Source organism: Vipera berus (assembly GCF_964194415.1).
Source record: "Vipera berus genome assembly, chromosome: 2".
NCBI lineage: Eukaryota > Metazoa > Chordata > Lepidosauria > Squamata > Viperidae > Vipera > Vipera berus.
In genome coordinates, this window is record NC_138203.1 from 108,384,878 (window position 1) to 108,404,606 (window position 19,729).

General features: G+C 36.7%; 1 protein-coding gene across 1 annotated transcript in view; it reads left to right on the plus strand.

Moving 5' to 3' along the window:
- Positions 1-2,047: 2,047 nt before the first annotated feature.
- Positions 2,048-19,729, plus strand: part of LOC308661925 (tumor necrosis factor receptor superfamily member 1A-like) — a 29,319-nt gene continuing 11,637 nt past the window's right edge. Inside the window, exons 1-4 of the mRNA XM_081317172.1 lie at positions 2,048-2,191; positions 8,306-8,507; positions 17,682-17,810; positions 18,682-18,828. Coding sequence (XP_081173298.1) covers positions 2,153-2,191; positions 8,306-8,507; positions 17,682-17,810; positions 18,682-18,828 — 517 coding nt within the window. The 5' untranslated portion in view covers positions 2,048-2,152. The remainder of the gene's footprint in view (positions 2,192-8,305; positions 8,508-17,681; positions 17,811-18,681; positions 18,829-19,729) is intronic.

A 19,729-nucleotide genomic window follows, 5' to 3' on the forward strand; every position in this document is an offset into this window, starting at 1 on the left:
CATGTGCATTTAAAGGTAGTATGGATAGAGAAAACTAACTTATCTTTACCAACTTAAAATCGATTGTAAGTTGAAAATCGATGCATGGACTAAATCTGTCTTAGAAAAACAGGGTCTTTCTCTAGTTGCAGCTTTCACTTCCACCCTAACAAGAAGGTGGAGGCACCCTAACTTAAATAGGATTGTCGTCTCTACTTTTTCATTATTCTATAGACAAGTTGAGGTCAAGAGACGGAAGAAGCGATTGTTTCAGCTTTTCGAGTGTACAGAAATACACGTGCTGTCCTATTTTACTATCATAGAGCCCTCTAAATAAGGGTGGAAAAGACTCCTCTGCATTGGTTAATAAGCCAGACTTCTTAGTTTCCTTTCCCCCTATTTAAATATATACGTCTTCAGATGGAACTGATTGCTGCCTCTAAAACTTGACTGCGGAGTTTAGAATTTTGCCGCATCTGTAGTTTCCCAGTATAAATTCTGAAAAGAGACCGTGGGAAGATTGAATAAATGCTGAGGATTCAGGGTCTATCGAAATTATCTTCTGTAGAGAATAAATTATTGTCCATCAATACCTTTTTATTTAAAAAAATCTAAATAGAAAACAAGAGTCCATTATTGTTAGTCCTAAGCTGAAAGTCATAAAAAACAAAAAGGATTAAGAAACATTTTAAAATCCCAATTTAAAGATATGCATTATCGTTTTTGAGAATTTAGTAATATAGTCCACTGTGAATATTGCAAGTGTGAAATAAAACTAAAGCTACATACATGTTGCTAAAAATTCAGTGTAATCAGATTTTGATGATGAGGTTTTTTTTAAAAGGCAGCAGCCAGCCCACTTTGCTGATAATAGAAGATAAGCAGTGGTGAGCCACTTCCTATTCACTGCCAAAATCCCTGCACGTTGTATCCATGTAATCGGCAGAGTCGAGTTCAACACAGAGGCAACTTTGCTTTGTTTACTTTTCTGGGGAGCAGAGAAATTAATTTTTTCTCATTACATTATCAAAATTACTAATAATAATGTGTTCTCCTTCCTTTACAGCTGATAAAGTTGCAGGTTAAGGTTACAAAAAGCAATGAAATAGTCTCTTCAAGAATGTGCACTTGTGATACTTTCAGAGTTTCCTGTTGGCGCAGGTTGCCTTATATATTCATTCATTAGATTTTAATGTTACCTGTATTATTTTATAAGTAACTTAAAGCAGCATATTCCTTCCTCCTATTTCCCCCACAACAACAGCCCTGAGAAAGAGTGACTGACCCAAAGTCATTCAGCCGACTTTCATATTTAAGGCAGGACTACAACTCTCCTGGTTTCTGGGCCAGCACTTTAACTGCTACACCAAACTGGCTCTTTTAAGGCAAGTAACAATACTTGTTTAAAATAAAATGCTAATGTGAATTATATCTTCTGCCAGCTCCACCTCACATGTCTCTGATAGTTCATTTGAATTGCCTGCAAAAGTTTTTACAGGGAAACAGCCAAATGCCATTTAGTTTGTTGCTTGTTTATTAGGAAACTATGTCACAGTTGGCATGTTGCATGAATATTGTGTGGTGCTTTTCACACACCAAACTGTGCCATAGTTAACCATGGTTTGTGGGATAAGCCTAAATTGGCTGGATTAACCCCACACTAAACATAAAATCTAAAATCAGACATACAGACCTGGCGTTAACATGCTTAAATCACAGTCTAACCTGATTTTCTTCTAAAATGTACCTTGTTATGTACATTTTACAATAAATTTGGGAAAAAGAGGAAAGCTAGGATGAAATTAGCTTTCCAAAGTGCTAAACTAATTTTTTTTTCTTTGAGGCATCTTATTAGTTAGTCTTTTGAAAATAAAATCTAACCTTCTTCCATGGCATTCTGTGTAGGACTTAGTTTACTGAGAATGAATGGGTTAACTGCCTTGTTCACATGCTATGAGTAGATTCCTCTGAACATTATAGGGTGGATGGACTAATATTTCATGTGGGTGGGAATTTATGTCTCCACCCTTTCCTTACTTTTGGCTTCCTGTTTTATAAGGAACTTGGATTACCAGGCACGGAAGTTTTACTCTCTTCCCTTTTTGGAACAGTTGCCAAAGGTCACGCAGCCAGGGGCCCGCTCTGCAAATGTAAGGGGCAAGCTGGCCAAAGTATGATCCCACTGGGGTTCTTTCAAGTTTTAGTAATTCTGGTAAGTGGATATTTAAGGAAAATGGCTGAAGGAGAAAGTGAAACTCTGGGGGATATGATTATAAAGGCTGAAGGAGAATATTAGTTGCTACTATATTTGATTTCTAATTATTTCATATTTGTTAATCTGAAATGGGTGGTATCTGTTGCCAGGCATAATATAGGAGAAAATATTGATGTTAGATCACTTGTATAATAGTCTCAGTTTTGTCCCTGTTTGTTTTTCTCTGTTGGTTGGTTCTTCTTCCCTTGAAGATTTGGCAGCAATCGTCATAGAGATTGCCTCTGAAAAAATTATTTTAATGTATGGACCTCTTTTAATTGGTGAGATTTTTCTGATGAGTATACAGGATTTTGTTTGTTTGGATAATGTGTTTTCATTCTCTAGTTCTGTGTAATATTACTTCAAGGAGGTGACTTTGTTAGAGATAAATGAGAATGATTTTTAGTCTTTTCATTACTTTTAACAACTTCCTTAACATCCAGAAGATATTCAAAATAGGGCAGGGTGGCTGTGAATGTTCACTTCCAAACAGGGAACACTTCCAAAAAAATCAAAACAAACCATCAGTCACACAAATAAGGGGAGAATTATTTTAAAAAAACATTCCATAGGAATCATATTTTGTTGTTCACACAGAGGGAAAAAAGCCATTTTTTAAAAGAGCCCAAAATATATAAATTTCCAGTTGCTTGTCAGCTAACCTTATTAATCCGTTACATAGGAATAAAGGTACTTGTTACATTAAGACCTAAAAGCATTAACACATTAATAGCAGCAGCCCATACTGTGGAAAACTGCCCATTAACTTTCCACAGCACTGTACAGATTTCTTAAACTAAAATTGTGAACCTATTGTATACTCTTGATCGAAGATTGGTACACTCATAAAAATGTTCATTAGAAATGTATGCAAATATATGTAAAATACTTAATGCTTTCTTTAAGAATCATCAGTTTGACATTGATAGGTTTGAAATCCAGACTAATGTAATTTGGTAGTATGCTTCCATGTTATTTTACAAAATTTATAAAGTTGTATTTTAATAATAGGCATAGTTCTATGGGATTTAACAAAGATATTGGGAAAAGTGAATTTACATCTCTGCAAGTATAAAAGGGAAGAAATCATGATGTAAATTTCATTATCCTGGCATCACTGTGGTTAGAAATAGACACCTAGTTTAACAAAGCTCAAATTCTTTACCTATTGTAATTGACATTTTAGATGTCTCTATGATGCTGAATTTCTTCACCATTCAATATACAACTGGTCAAAATATCTGGAGAATTAAATCATCTTTGTTTTTAATAATGTTCTGCTTTGAATCCATGCTCTTATAATGTTTTGCTATACTGCACGGCATTTACCAGTTTGATGTAGTGGTTGAGGTGCTGGCCTGGAAGTCTGGAACTGTGAGTTCTAGTCCATCTTTAGGTGTGAAAGCCAACTGGATGACTTTGGGACAGTCATTTTCTTTCAGCTCAACCCACCTCATAGGGTTGTTGTTTGGAAAATATAAGGAGGAAGAGTATTAGGTATGTTCTCCGCCTTGAGTTATTTATAAAAATAAAAAGGGCATAAAATAAAAAATAAATGTACCTCCTATTTGGTGGCGTGTTGTTAGCAATAAATTTTCAGACAGACCTTAGTTAGAGATTCTGTCTTGAATACAATCATACAAGCATGCTTTGAATAAAACTGACTTCCTTGTGTCATACTTGCCAAAAAGTACAACATAATGAATGTTATCCAAGAGACAAGCATGATTGTACTGTTGGAAATGAAATTAATGAAAATGATGACTGTTTGAAACAATCAAAACTTATCTAAGCAAAAATTCAAATATGGGATATTGTAAATAAAAAACATGATTGTTGTTAAAATTTTGCACTTATTTATATTTACATTTATTTAAAACATTTCTACCCTGTCTCCATCAACAAGGGTTCTGTATACAATACAGCAAAGACATACTAAAGAGTGTGACATACATTTGTGACATATAAAAATAAGATATTTTCTTATTTTTAAAAAATCTCATAGTTGTTCCATAACTTAAACCACCTCAAGGATTGGATGCATGCAGAAACAGTGGTGCTTTGACTCATTTACAAAATATAAATAGCATAGGGGCCATCTGTATTAAAGAATAGGGGCTGTTACTGAGAAAGCCTGTCCCGGTACCTCTTGAGGAGGGAGACATCTCTAGCAGCCCCTCTCTTGATGACCATTTGGACAGAAGATGAAAAACAGACGATAATGTAAGAGTGATAATTGCAACAAACCTTTATTTTTTAAAACTAACAGACATGGAAGAAAAGGAAGCATGAAAACTGCTGAATTAATAGCTGAAATAATGTGATATATGAGAAAAAAAATCCATTTAAGATAAAGATTGTTGCAAACATGAGGCTGAGAGGAATCTAGTAATCTGCTGCAAATAATTTTCTCTGTTTACTTCAGATTATAATTCCAACTAATTAAAAACAGCAGACATAGGTGAACCCAGGACCTGGTTTAAGGCTGGGTGTGGTGGTGGGGGGCAATTAATATACAGAGTGTCATCTGAACCCTCTTTTACTATTTTGTATGAATCAAGCCCATCATATCTTATTCAACAAATTATGGTTTGAATAGGTATCTGTCATGAATTGTGAACCCAGTCATAATTTCTAAATAAATATGGAACTGAAGGGAATGTTTTGCTGACTAACGCTGAGAAATATTTTGAGTCAATTCTGTTCTTGTGTTTAGTTTTTTTTAGTTTTATTAAATTTTTATACTGCCCTTCTCCCGAAGGACTAAGGGCGGTGTACAGGGCAATAAATATCAGAATATAAATACCGTACAAAAGTTAAAAGAAGTTAAAAGAATTAAATAATCATGCCCAATATAATACAATGATTATTGTTGTCAAGTTCACTCTCTCTAAGTCTTGATACTGAGATTTTTTCAGAAAAAATAATTACAAAATATAAGTAGAAAATCAATTGAAACTATGTCCTATATTGCTTTATACCTTTAAGTAGCTCTGTAAGCTGCCTGAACTTTTTCAAAAACTGATTGGAAGAGACCACTATTCCTGACCTTTTTAAATGGTGACCTCTGGCAAGTCCATTATACTTTTGTTCCTACTTACTACAAAAAAAATGTTTGCAGGGTTCTATTTTCCTTTCTCCCCCCCACCCCACCCCCAAAGTATTCAGAACATGATTATTGGTTAGATGGTCAGTACCCACCTAGATGAGGAAAATTCCAGAAGTTTTTAGGAGAGTCTTCAGTTTTAGGCCCCTTGATGGTAGAACTAAGTTATTGACAGTTTTACCTCACATATTCCCTTTTTAGCAGAAGGACGCATGGCATGACCCAGATACACAGTGTGAGGCTGGCAGGAAAGTTCGAAGTTAGGAAAAAGGTAAAACAACTTCAATCAATCAGTCAATCAATCAGTCAGAATAGAGCTGGAAGGGACCTTGGAGGCCTTCTAGTCCAGCCTCCTGCTCAAGTAGGAAGGAGTCCCTATATCATTTCAGACAAGTGGCTTTCCAGTCTCTTCTTAAAAACCTCAACGTACAGAAGCATATCTTCCACTGTTACTAATAGACAGAAGAAGTTGTTTATGTTGGCATATGAGAGGAAAGGATTTTTTTTAATGAAGCTTTTAAGTTGCACAACAATTTCCAAGCTGCTGGTAAGTCAGTAAAACATAAGAAACTTCCTGAAAGAGGAATGCTTTCTATTTCTGTGTAGAGGACCCTGTGTAGGCGTCAGATGTCTTCTTCAGCTCATTAATTTTTACATTAATAATTGTTAATTGATTAAACAAGGCTGTTACAATCTCAACAGCTAAAACATAGTTAAAAAGTTACCTGGCCAGAAAAAACTGGACAAGATTTGGCAGTTAGAATGTCACTTTAACTTTTTAAAATAATTGTTGCATTTAAAACAACAACACAAATAGAAAAAAAAAGGAACAAAACAAAAGATTTATACATTATAAAAACAACAACCTTTTCCCACACTAGATTACTTTATGGGGAAATCCAAACATTAAAAATTCGGAAAAAGATGGTGATATGTAAAAATTGGATGCTGACTTGGTAGATAATGAGAATGAACTTTTAACATCATGTACTGAGAGACAAATACCATATTCTATCTATCTTCATTTTGTGTATCTCAGTGACTACAGTTACAACATTTGTTAACAACATTGTATGGAACAACAGCATTTTCTGTTTCTGAAATGTTGCAAAGGTCATAAGTGTGGAAAACAGTCATAACTCACTATTTTAAAGTAATTTTTACATTTTAAAGTTGTAATTTCAAACGATGATTAAATGAATGGTTGTAAGTCTGTAACCTATACAGTATTATATCTTATACATTGTATTTTATTTTTTTCTGTTATATCTTTTGCACTTATTTTTAAAACACTTGCTTTTGAGAATGTTGGACATTGTTACAAGCATAGCTACATATGCTATTTTCAGAGTAAACTATGCTTTGTTGTTGTTGTTGTTGTTGTTAGCTGCGAAGTCGTGTCCGACCCATCGCGACCCTATGGACAACATTCCTCCAGGCCTTCCTGTCCTCTACCATCTTCTGGAGTCCATTTAAGCTCACGCCTACTGCTTCAGTGACTCCATCCAGCCACCTCATTCTCTGTCGTCCCCTTCTTCTATTGCCCTCGATCTTTCCCAGCATTAGGCTCTTCTCCAGTGAGTCCTTCCTTCTCATTAGGTGGCCAAAGTACTTGAGTTTTAGCTTCAGGATCTGGCCTTCTAAAGAGCAGTCAGGATTGATCTCCTCTAGGACTGACCGGTTTGATCGCCTTGCGGTCCAAGGGACTCGCAGGAGTCTTCTCCAGCACCACAGTTCAAAGGCCTCAATTCTTTGGCGCTCAGCCTTTCTTATGGTCCAACTTTCACTGCCATACATTGCAAAAACTATGCTTACAAGAATCAAATGTTTTCCTTAACTAGAAGAAAATAAGCAGTTTAGTTTGTATACAGGTAGTGTTTGACTTACAACCACAATTGAGCCCAACATTTCTGTTACTGAGATATTTGTTAAGTGAGTCTTGTCCCATTTTACAACCTTTCTAGCCATAATTGTTAAGTAAATCACTGAAGTTGATAAGTTAGTAAAACGGTTGTTAATCTGGCTTCCCCATTGACTTTGCTTGTCAGAAGATCGCAAAAGATGATCACATGACCCTGGGACACTGCAGCTGTCATAAATAAGAGTCAGCTGCCAAGTGTCTGAATTTTGATCATGTGACCATGAGGTAATTGGTCATAAGTGTGAAAAATGGTCATAAGTCACTTTTTTCAGTTCTATTGTAACTTCAGTCACTAAATGAATTGTTATAAGTTGAGGACTACCTGTATCATGCTAAATTGTAATGTGGCTCTTTTACTTTGTGTTTAATATGTTGTGTGGACTAATTCAACAAAACACGGTTTAAATCATGGTTTATTATGAGCCACATATGAATTTATTCTACCTTATTGGATATGAACTGAAAACCCATCTAAATAAAAAAGATGAGGAAATGTAATGATCCCAGTGTCTTGCCCTGCTTCAAACCAGACTTAATTGATTTGCCTGTTCCTCCACAGATGATACTTTTGCAGCTAGGGGCACCATACAACCTGCAAGACAGTTGCCCATTTTGTCATGTAGTGCTGATGGATTCACTTTTTGTTACATTGTATTAATTCTAGAATATTCATTAAAGGAGTGTTCTAGGTTTAACGGTCCTTTTTTTTCAAAATTGAATTTAATTTGTACTGGTCAGTCAGAATAGTTTATATGCTAATTGTTGCAATGTAGTACTGGTAAATAGATTTGACTGTTGGAAGATGGAGAATCTTGTGCAATTCAACAAAAGCAAATAAAATGTACAGGATGGTTGCTTATTTTTTATTGCCCTATTTATAATGCTTTATTCCCTTATCTGGATGATACCATAATCAACAATCTGAATAATACTATTACTCTCACTTTGAGAATATGTATTCTAGAATCCATTGCCTTAAAGAATATGACTAACAGATCGTCAGCCTTTGATGAAAATTGCCTTACTTCACTGTTATTCTTCACAGGTAAATTTAATCCTGATTCAGTTGAGAATTGGGGAGTCCTTGGCAATACCACTTCTTTCTGAGCCCATACGAATCCATGAGGTTTTAGCAGAGAAACATACCTTCATTCATTTGAGTGGAAGAGAGCGGAGAGAAATTCAGTGCCAAGTTGGGCACTATCTTCACCCAAATGGAACTCACTGCTGTATTAAGTGCCACAAAGGTATTACTCTAATTTATATTCTAGTTTGTTGTGACTCAGGGCCAGCCTGTGGGCCCGGCAGCCGGCTCAGATGTATCGGATGACTCAGATGAGGGGGAGGAGGAGTGTGTGGGAGATGAACCGGCTGATGATGGCTTGCAGGCTTGGCAGAGCTCCCAGCCGGGGCCCTCTTCTCAGCTGCGTGAGCCCGATAGTGCGGAGGATGATGACCCACAGCTGGCCCTGTTCAAGGACGCCCGACGCAGGAGGCAGTCGAGCAGGACCAAGCAGAGAAAGGCTGCGGGTCTCCTCGGGAGGAGGCAGAGGGAGGCCACGCCCTGAACTCTGAATAAAAGGAGTGTTTGGGGAAGGGCTGGTTGCTGAAAGCAACCCTTCCGCTTGAGGATTCAAGTTCCAGTGTTTTTGTTTCTTGTTCTGTTAATTGACTAATAAATCTTGGCAGACGCTTTTCAGCCTTGGACGCTCTCCAGTCTCTACTGTTTGAATAGGGGTTTGCCTTATTACAAGGCCGGTAGTTGGCTGGTTCAGAACATAGTTGTTCTGTTTGCATTTCAGTATTTTCAGGATTCTTACCCCTCAAAAATATGTTACTTTCTTTTAAAATTAAACTCACATGTATAATATTGGGGGGGGGACTTTTCTAGCAAATGACAGCTTTCTAATGTAAAAGGAATAGTGGTATCCCTCTTGTGTTTGTATATCACATAAGAGAAAAGATTAAGTATTCATCTATGACACATTGCATTTAAGTATAGTGTGATTATTTGGTTAAAACAATGTAAAAAAGTGAGAACTCGACTTCTGTGGTTTGTAAGCAGTGTTTTATGACTTAGTATAATATGTGAACCATTAATTTTGTGATTTATTCAACAAAACATTACTAAAACTTTTATTTTGTACAGTTGCATCTTTGGACACGCTATGAGTTTGTGCCAGTATACCATATGTTGAAGGGATGTGGGCAAAAGTATGTTAGCTTGTGCAGAACAGCACAAACCTCCTTAAGGTAAACTTGGGATATGTTTATGCTTATTGCATGCAACCCCAAATATGCCAAAACTGACAGATTACTCTAAGCAAGCAAGGAAGGCTGTATTTGTTAAGATGATTAACCTACAAGTTCTCTGTCTTATTCATAAGTATTATGTGAATATATCCATTCTTGTAGGTGAGAACATTTCATTTTGAATTAAAAAGGGATCTTAACAGGTAGATGAAAAAAGGCTAGGTCTGTGGGGAAGAATCAATATAGTGAGACTGAATATTGCATTGATACACAATCTGAAAGCCCTGCCTGTGTTGCTTCCATTTAATTCTTTTATCCAGATTTGCAAGTTAATATATTAAACTTTTATAGAAGGAAGAAACATCAAGGAAATTGCTGTCCAAGTTATAGCTCTTGGTTTTAGTTTTCCCAGTTATAAAGAATATTAATTGACTCAATGACATTGCGCATATGCATGTTTTAAATATGCATTGGAATGCTACTAGGCTCAACTTAAAAGTTATTAATTTAGCATGCTTGAGCTCCTGGCAAGTTCTTAGTCCTAACAATAGTTGGTATATAATCAGTTTTCCAGCTTTGTTGAGTAGATTATTAAAAGCTGCTTATAATTCTTAAAAGAAATTAATGCTTTGAGGTCATTTTTATTTTAAATTGCTTTTAAAAGCAAGCAAAAAGCAAATTCTTACTCTTAATCAGTTAATAAGTGACAATAGTTCTGAAGAATTGGATGGATCAACTGACCTCTAAGTTGAATAAATAAATAGTTTTTATATATGCTGAATAATAATATATCCACTTTGGTATGCCCACCATTTGGCCACAATGGCTTCTAAAACCCCAGAGGCACAGAGTGTGTTTGAGAAATTATTTCACTGAACACTGAGACTTGAAACCATAATTTATTAGTATCATAAATTTTAAATATGTGCAAAAACAATTTTGGACACTATACTAGAAATTTGGTATAATGAATTGGAATATCTTGCATTGCTCAGTGTTCAACAATATATCAGAAAAAATTGGTATCATTTGATTTTTAAAGATTTTAAGACTTGTGACAAACATTTCATAGGATTTATAAATTTAGACAAGTTTTTTTCAGGTTTATTGGGCCCTTCTGAAAATGTATAAAAAAGGAATTCATAAATATGTTACATTTCAATGAATGGCAGTAATGAAAGAGGCAGGATGAATTTTGGGGGAAATTGTGCAAAATTATGAACAAATATTAGGAAAAAAGTTCTTCTTCTTGTTGTTGTTAGGTGGATAGGATAGGTATAGAGAGAACAGAGAAAAGAGAACCAGGGGAGAGGACCAAGCTATTGAAAATACTAGAATGAATGAAAATTGTGACTGTTGACATACAGTTAGAAAAAGGTTTCTCATTTTGGAATGTTTTTAAGCAGAAATGTATTGATACTGTATGGAAGAGAAGTGAATATAACTCTTAACAGGAATAGACAAATCTAACAGCAATAAATCTAAAAACACGAAGGATATAAGGACGATGAGTGGTTCTGAATGCTGATCATTATTTACTTGTGTCAGGAGTGGATCTTGTGGGAAGAAACAGAAGTAGAATAACTGCAGAAAAAAATAGTGTAGGGAAAAGCATAAGAAGGCAGATTAATCTAACAGAATGAATGGAAATTAAATGTTAAAGAAACAGGACATGAAAACTACTTAGAAAAGACAAAAATGAAATGCCACAGAAGTGTGTGGAGTTACTCAAATGGAAAAAAGTGAAAAAGAATGCTTGGTGGTATGATGAATTCTGATGTCTGTGAATGAGAAAAAGTGCACAGAGAAGGAGGATTATTATAAAAAAAACAAGTATGAAAGTTACTTACAGGTAGTTCTTGACTTATGACCACAAATGAGTCTAAAATTTCTGTTGCTAGGCAATTGTTAAGTGAGTTTTGTCCCATTTTATGAACTATCTTGCCACAGTTGTTAAGTGAGTCACTGTAGTTGTTAAATTAGTATCATGGATAAATGAAAATCATTTCCCCATTGACACTGCTTGTGATAAGGTCACAGAAGGTGATCACATGACCTTGGGACACTGCAACCATCATAAATATGAGCCAGTTGACAAGCGTCTGAATTTTGACTCCATGATAATGCGAAGGTCATAAGTGTGAAAAATGATCATGTCACTTTTTTCAGTGCCCTTGTAATTTCAAATAGTGATTAAACAAATGGTTGTAAGTTGAGGACTACCTATATCAGACATGTCAAACTTGCGACGTCATGTGACGTCGTGAGATGTATCGGGACTGTTTTGCCATTGCCGACAATGGAGTGGGCATGGCTTCCAGATGACACGTCCGGCCCGCGGGCTGGCAGTTTGACACCCCTGATAATTTTTATGCAAAGGAAAACAATAGCAAAGAATGCAATCAAAGACAGCAAAAATTTATTGAAATTAAAGGACGTTGAGAAAATGTAGAACAGTTTTGATGAAAATAAAAATGGTTTTGAAAGTGGGTCAAAATGTGGAGAATCACACAAGCAATTTTGGAGAAACTATGTGATGACATACAAAAATATGTTTTAATGCTGGGCAATGTAGAAAACATTAGAAACTGAAACTGATTCCTCCTTAACTCTCTGGGGCATAAGAAGGAGAGAAAGGGGAAGACATAATGAGGCTTTTAAGTTTCTGTGACTTTAGCCAATATCTGTATTGTGGAATACTATCATTCTTGCATAGTATTTTTGTTTCCTGATTCAGTCTACTTCAAATAATTGATAGTAAAGAGCCTTAAGAGGAGCCTCCAGAAGAAAACAAAAATAAAACAGTAATATAACAGTAATTTTGGGCTCAATTGTAGTCGTACATTGAGGACTACCTGTATTCTACTAACCATGTCTTACAATAATAACCTACAAAAATTTTGTTTATAGTTTGTTCTTGAAGTGTTGCAGAAAAACAAACTATACTTCAGTCCTTATTTCAAATTCTACGTATTCTCTACATACACTTTCCAATAAGAAGACTTTTGTCTCTTTTGCCAGTCTATTATTCCACTGTATATGTTCTATTGCATTAAAAACCTTGCCAAATTTCCAGCAAATTGGATAACTCTTAAAGACTTGGATAATCCCAAAATTGTCAGCAGTACCGACATTGATGTCTCATTAACCTCAGAAACCCTAGACTTAGCAAATAAGACAGAAACTACCCTGACTCGGGTACAGACTACAACAAATGGCAATTTAGCTTATTATACCAAACAAGAGTATTGCTGAAGGCAGTGGGACAAAGACTTTTGAACCTGCAAACGCTCCTCTTTATTAGAAAATGAGTCACTGCACCTCCTTTCCTCTCTAGGCTCCTGTACAAGACATTGCAGAATGATTCTCATCTCAACACCAATCTTTAGCATGCATTCCATGGTCTTGAGGATGCTTTGTTTGTTAAATTTATTATTAATTATGATTTGCTGTTTTTACAAGGGACTTGGTTACCTGAAACTCTTTCTCTTGATGGTTCTGTGTCATTCTCACTGAGAGCGTTCCTGGGTCTTGGGTCTCTTTTAGAATTTGTTGATGCTGGGAGGGGGAATGTGGATGAGAGTCCAGGTAGTCATAACAATAATAACTCAGCTTGGGAACCCAAGGTTATTAGGTCCAGAGTTGATAGAGATTTGGCAGGTTGGAGAGCTGGGGAGAAAGCCTGTGCTTCAAGTTAATTGGGGGATGTGATTTATGTTAATTGGAGGAGGGAATTGTGCTTTGCTACTTTGTCCCAGGAGAGGGGAATTCAGTTTTTGGCTTCAACTATGTAGTGCTGATACTTTGTTTCTCGAATAAAAGATTCTTTAAGAAAAAGAATGCCTTGAAGTTCTTTTGAAAAGATTCATCTGTCGGAACCATGACAAAGGTATTGTCACAGGATGTAAGCTGTTCTAAGTAAAGCTGTCTTTTGTAGATGGTGATTTTGTCAATCCCAGTGATGATCAAGTGTTGCTCAAGATGTTTTGGGACTAGACCTAGAGTGCTGTTATTATTGGTACTATCTTTGCTTTTTTGTCACAGTCTTTCTACTTCTGCTTGCAGGCCTTTATATTTTGTGATTTTCCCCCCCAGTTCTTTCTGTTCAAATACTCCAAATACTGTTACGTCTACTTTCCAGATTTTTTTTGTCTTTCTTATTAACAATTGTTAAATCTTTCAACAATGTTCAATTTATTTTTTATTGCATTTTATTTTACTTAGCTTATTTTATCTTTTACCTTTTTTATCCCACGTTCCATAAATCTGCTCAACGAGCAAAATAAAGTTTTATGAATCTTGTTGCCGAGAGAAAGGTAGCAAGACTGAATGCAGAAGCTACAGGAGATTCATTTGCTAAGCATACCTGGGAAGTTGTCTGGCAAAATACTGAAGAAAAGGTTATGATAGAGATTGTGTAACTTAATAGATGAACTCAGTACTATTTCATAACCTAATTGTCCTTCTATCGTACTTGCTAAGATGATATGTGTGTACACATTTACAAATTAATTATCTAAGTTCAGGAAATAAGCCTAGAAATAACAAATTGGAATTTACCTTACATTGATTGGGATAAGGAACAGCAATACAGTATCTTAAATGGCAAATATGCCTGCCATTCACCTCATTTATGCTCTCCGGATAATGAGAGTGCAGGTGAAACCTTCAGGCTTACTCTCCATAAAAGGGAAGATAAATTACATATGTTTTGCTGCCACTTATTACAAAACCAGTTTATTGCCAGCTGTTTTCCTGAAGGAGAGGAGGAGTCTCCTGAAAGAAAACCTTTGGAAAGAAGAAGGGCCCAGTAAAGTATGTGTGTATATGTGCATGGATGTAGTTGAACTTGGACAAAGAATATGAGTGTAGTCCTGACACTGCATTAGGGCATAACGTGATATGTTTGGTTCTGATTTGCACATGTTATGTAAACCCCGTCTCATGACTTGTAAATTATGGTTTGTGGCTTAATATGTTGAACAATCCCCTTCATGTGTTACTGCCTTGTCGTGGCGAAGGGGCTTGCGTAATTCAATGAAGCTATGAGCTATGCCGTGCAGGGCTACCCAAGACGGACAGGTCATAGCAGAGAGTTCTGACAAAACGTGATCCACTGGAGAAGGAAATGGCAACCCACTCCAGTATCTTTGCCATGAAAACCCTATGGACAGTACCAAAAGGCAAAACGATATGATGCTGGAAGATGAGCCCCTCAGGTCGGAAGGCATCCAATATGCTACTGGGGAAGAGCAGAGGGCTAGTACTAGTAGCGCCAGAAAGAATGAAGCGACTGGGCCAAAGCCGAAAGGACGCTCAGCTGTGGATATGTCTGGTGGTGAAAGGAAAGTCCGATGCTGTAAAGATTTTTTCTCCATAGGAACCTGGAATGTAAGATCCATGAATCAAGGAAAGCTGGACGTGGTCAAACAAGAGATGACAAGACTAAACATTGACATCTTAGGTATCAGCGAACTAAAATGGACAGGAATGGGTGAATTTAATTCAGATGACCATCAGGTATACTACTGCGGGCAAGAATCCCTCAGAAGAAATGGAGTAGCCTTCATAGTCAATAAAAAAATAGGAAAAGCAATACTGGGATACAATCCTCAAAATGACAGAATGATCTCAGTTCGAATCCAAGGCAAACCATTCAATATCACAGTAGTCCAAGTCTATGCCCCAACCACCGGTGCTGAAGAGGATGAAATTGACCGGTTCTATGAAGCCCTACAGCACCTTATAGAACTAACACCAAAAAATGATGTCCTTATCATCATGGGGGATTGGAATGCTAGTAAAGTTATGCTTAAAATTCTACAAGCTAGACTCCAGCAGTATGTGGATCGAGAACTACCAGAAGTACAGGCAGGATTTCGAAGAGGCAGAGGAACTAGAGATCAAATTGCTAACATACGCTGGATCATGGAGAAAGCTAGAGAGTTCCAGAAAAACATCTACTTCTGGCAAATTGATGGGGAAGAAATGGAGGTAGTGACAGATTTTATTTTCCTGGGCTCCAAGATCACTGCAGATGGGGACTGTAGCCAAGAAATTAAAAGACGCTTGCTCCTCGGGAGGAAAGCAATGGCAAATCTAGACAGCACACTAAAAAGCAGAGACATCACCCTGTCAACAAAAGTGCGTATAGTCAAGGCTATGGTCTTCCCAGTTGCAATGTATGGCAGTGAAAGCTGGACCATAAGAAAGGCTGAGCGTCAAAGAATTAAAGCCTTTGAACTATGGTGCTGGAGAAGACTCCTGCGAGTTCCTTGGACTGCAAGGCGATCAAACCGGTCAGTCCTAGAGGAGATCAACCCTGACTGCTCTTTAGAAGGCCAGATCCTGAAGCTAAAACTCAAATACTTTGGCCACCTAATGAGAAGGATGGACTCACTGGAGAAGAGCCTAATGCTGGGAAAGATTGAGGGCAATAGAAGAAGGGGACGACAGAGAATGAGGTGGCTGGATGGAGTCATTGAAGCAGTAGGCGTGAGCTTAGATGGACTCCAGAAGATGGTAGAGGACAGGAAGGCCTGGAGGAACATTGTCCATAGGGCCGCGATGGGTCGGACACGACTTCGCAACTAACAACAACAACAACAACAATGTTGAACAAATCCAGCCAACAAATCCAGTCTGGTTTGATGAATAAGCAATAGTTAAACACACTTATTGCAGTGTGTTAACCCAGTCTGAGTATGGATTCAGCTGGGACTGTTTATAAGAATACAGGAGATGTATGTATGAGAGCTTGTGTGGGAACATACAGTATGCTTATAGATGTGCTCATAACAACTAAATCATTCTCAGCCCCCCTCCCCTCCCCAAATTTGCTAGTTTTGGGTTAGGGGAAAACTGTTAATCCCTGACTCTGTTTTGCTGGAGGAAAGTTATTTATTGGCTAGAAGCCTTACATAGACAGGAATTTTCTACCGTTTTGTTCTGATTTCTTGCAGGAAATTGGAAAATACACTGGCCTCAGAACTGGGTAACTACATAGTTTAGTTCTCTTCTGATCATAACTTTGTTCAGCAGATATTGAAATATGACAACAATTCCAAGGAGGAAAAAATGACAGTCTACAGAGGAAACCCGTGTGACTGTATAAGAAATATAGTAAACAACAACCTGTGAGGTTGGATGGGCTGAAAAAGAGTGCTCAGTTCAGATTCAGTCCAATTAATTTTATTGTCAGAAAGGGCTACCAAATGTTCATTTTATTTTATTTAATCTCTGTATGAAAGACTCAGGTTTGTCAGTAAATATCAACTTATCTTTTGCAATTAAGGCTACCTCCATATTTCTTTCCTCCATGTATCAAACAATGACTTTTTCTGTTTCCAACTTCAAAATAGTTGTACACTATTGATTTTCAGCTCTTACGTTTTCAAGGGGTTCCAAGAGCCACAGAAGATGCATTTTGGGGTTCTCAAGAGTTTTGCATTGATAGCACTAGCTGCTGGCTTCTGTATTCTGCCTCACAACAGTAGCCCATGCAGTCATCGCTACCTGCATGTTCTATTGGGGCTGCCTGGAAAACCACTGAAAACTGCTTTTGGTGTAGAATGTGATAACCCAGCTCTTGGTGGATTTGCCATGCAAAGAGCCCTCATACTTGAGCTCTGAGCTGGAATAAATCACCAATATGTTTCCAGGCATACTATAAATCCAACAGCTGGCTTTGAACTATCAAACTCAGCACAGCTTGGCCCCAGGACAGGACCACTCTTTCCAACCAGAATCAATTTACTTGGCATGTTCATCAAGGGAGAAAGTCTCAGTTGTCCAGAAATTAGTTTGCCTTCTCTTATAATAGCATTCCAGAAGAGTTCTTCCTGACACATGAGGGTTTTGGTGGTGGTTTAGATGCATTTCTTGTCTATTATAAAATCTTGGTCAATTTATAATTGTCCATTTATCATGATTTTTGACAGTACTTTGTACATTTATTTTAAATTCAGGCATGGACATTTTATTTTTGATATTATTGTGAAAATTTTAATAGTTTTAGATTGTTGTAAATTATCCTTGATAGATTCATTAGTATAAATATAATAAATAATAAGTATAGTAGTTACAGTACATCCTCCATTTTTAGATTATTTGAAAGATTCAGTATCAGTCATTTACTTGATCACTGGTGATTTCCTTTCCCTTTCTAGGAACTTACCTTTCAGAACATTGTACAGGGCCAGATAAAGCAACTAAATGCTCTGTGTGTCCCGAAAATGCATTTATGCCTACAGAAAATAAATCACCAAAGTGTTTTGCGTGTCAGTCATGTCGTCCAAGTAAGTCTAACTTTATATTTGGTTAAATTAAAAATGAGCACTAATGAACAAAGTAAGCATTAGAACTTTGTGTATTTATTTGTGTACATATAGCTGTTGGTGCCAGATGTGTCTATATTTTTATTATTAATAAGTTGTTCAGGAAGGCCTGGAGGAATGTTGTCCATAGGGTCGCGATGGGTCAGACACGACTTCGCAACTAACAACAACAACAAGTTATTCATTACGTTTACTATATTTTATTATAATATCTGCATCCTTATGTTCTGTTCTTCATACAGAGTTCTCTGCAGTAATGCCAATTATAAATTACATTTATAAATTAGGAAAGGGAGGGGAAGGGGAGGGCCAAGCTGGAGTCAAATGACAGATGAATAGGTCGGGAAGCATGTTTAACAATAACAATTTGCTAAAAATGTCAGTGTAGGCTCATTGGTACAGATTTTTGGAGGAGGAAGCATTATATTGAGTTTTATATCTTTTTATAAATTCAAATGTTTTTATATTATTTATTAGATTTTTATCCCACCTTTATTATTCTTATAAATAACTCAAGGCAGCGAACATACATAATACTCCTTCCTCCTTCTATTTTCCTCACAACAATTCTGTGGAGGTAGGTTGGGCTGAAAGAGAGTGACTGGCCGAAGGTCACCCATCTGTTTTTCATGCCTACTTTAACCACCGCACTAAATTGGCTGGTAAATTTATATTTTAATTTATATTTTTAATGATATAAAATATAAGCATTAGAACAGTTTTACAAATTAAGCATTGCATACAGAAATAAAAGCCTACAAGACTATTCTGCTATCATATACAGCAGTAGGATCTCAATAGAAATACTCAAGCTTTTCCTCACTCCTCCCAGGCTTTCAGCAGATAATAAAGTTCAGTTGTACCAAGTGGGAAAACACTGTTTGTGGTTGTGACAGTAATCAATATAAAACTACCAGAACTTCTGAATTCTTATGCAAGAATTGCAGTGCCTGTCATAATGGAAAGGTCAGAAAAGACTGTAAGTATAATCTCAAAAAATCATTATAACAATTTAAACCTGTCTCCATCTTCATTCAGGTCATCTATGTTAATGCTGTATGTTATTGTTCAGTGTGATGTATTTGCTTGTCAGAGCTGGTCTTTTCCCATTTCCTTCTTATTTTTATCTGGTTATCTGTGATCCATCTTTTATCACTTAACATGCATCATATGGTACCAGATACTGAATTAAAAACAACATTAATCAGGGAAAGTGATATAAAAAAAGAGATAACTTCAAACTACTGTGTAATTTGTAGGGAATGAGAGTAGAACCATACATGCTTCAAAGCCTCTGGGGGTTCTCGTGAGGCATCTGTCTGCATCCTTTTTAATTGAAGAGATCTTTTTCCTGGGATTATGCTGCAGCTGTGAAATTCTGGGAGAAGATGCAGCTGATTTAGAGCACTGGAGAGCTTAAGTCTTGAGGACTGCTTCATTTTCTTTGGTAACAGTACTAGCACTGTCATCTTCAGGGATGCTTTTTGACTTTGCAGTGATGAAATTCCTTGGTAGTCTTCCATCCTAGCCCTGATAACTAATTTTTGAGTCCAAACTATGAAAGCCAAATGCTATCACTAGCTGCAGAAAAGAGGCATTACTTTTTTCTTTCTGTTATTTTGAATAAATTTGAGGAAGACCCCTTCCCCTTTTTATATTTTTTGGTACAGTATTGGTTCATTCTAAATTTCTGCATTCTTAATATTATCTAATTCCAGACCTTCTGTGCTCCATTACTTGTCAATGCCATTCTCACATCGTTGCTAATCTTTTCCTCTGGTTTTGCCCCCATCTCATAATTACTTTCAAACTCACTTTCTTCAAGTTGTCTGTCTTCTTGCCAAACATCTTCTAGCCCAGGGGTGTCAAACTGCCGGCCC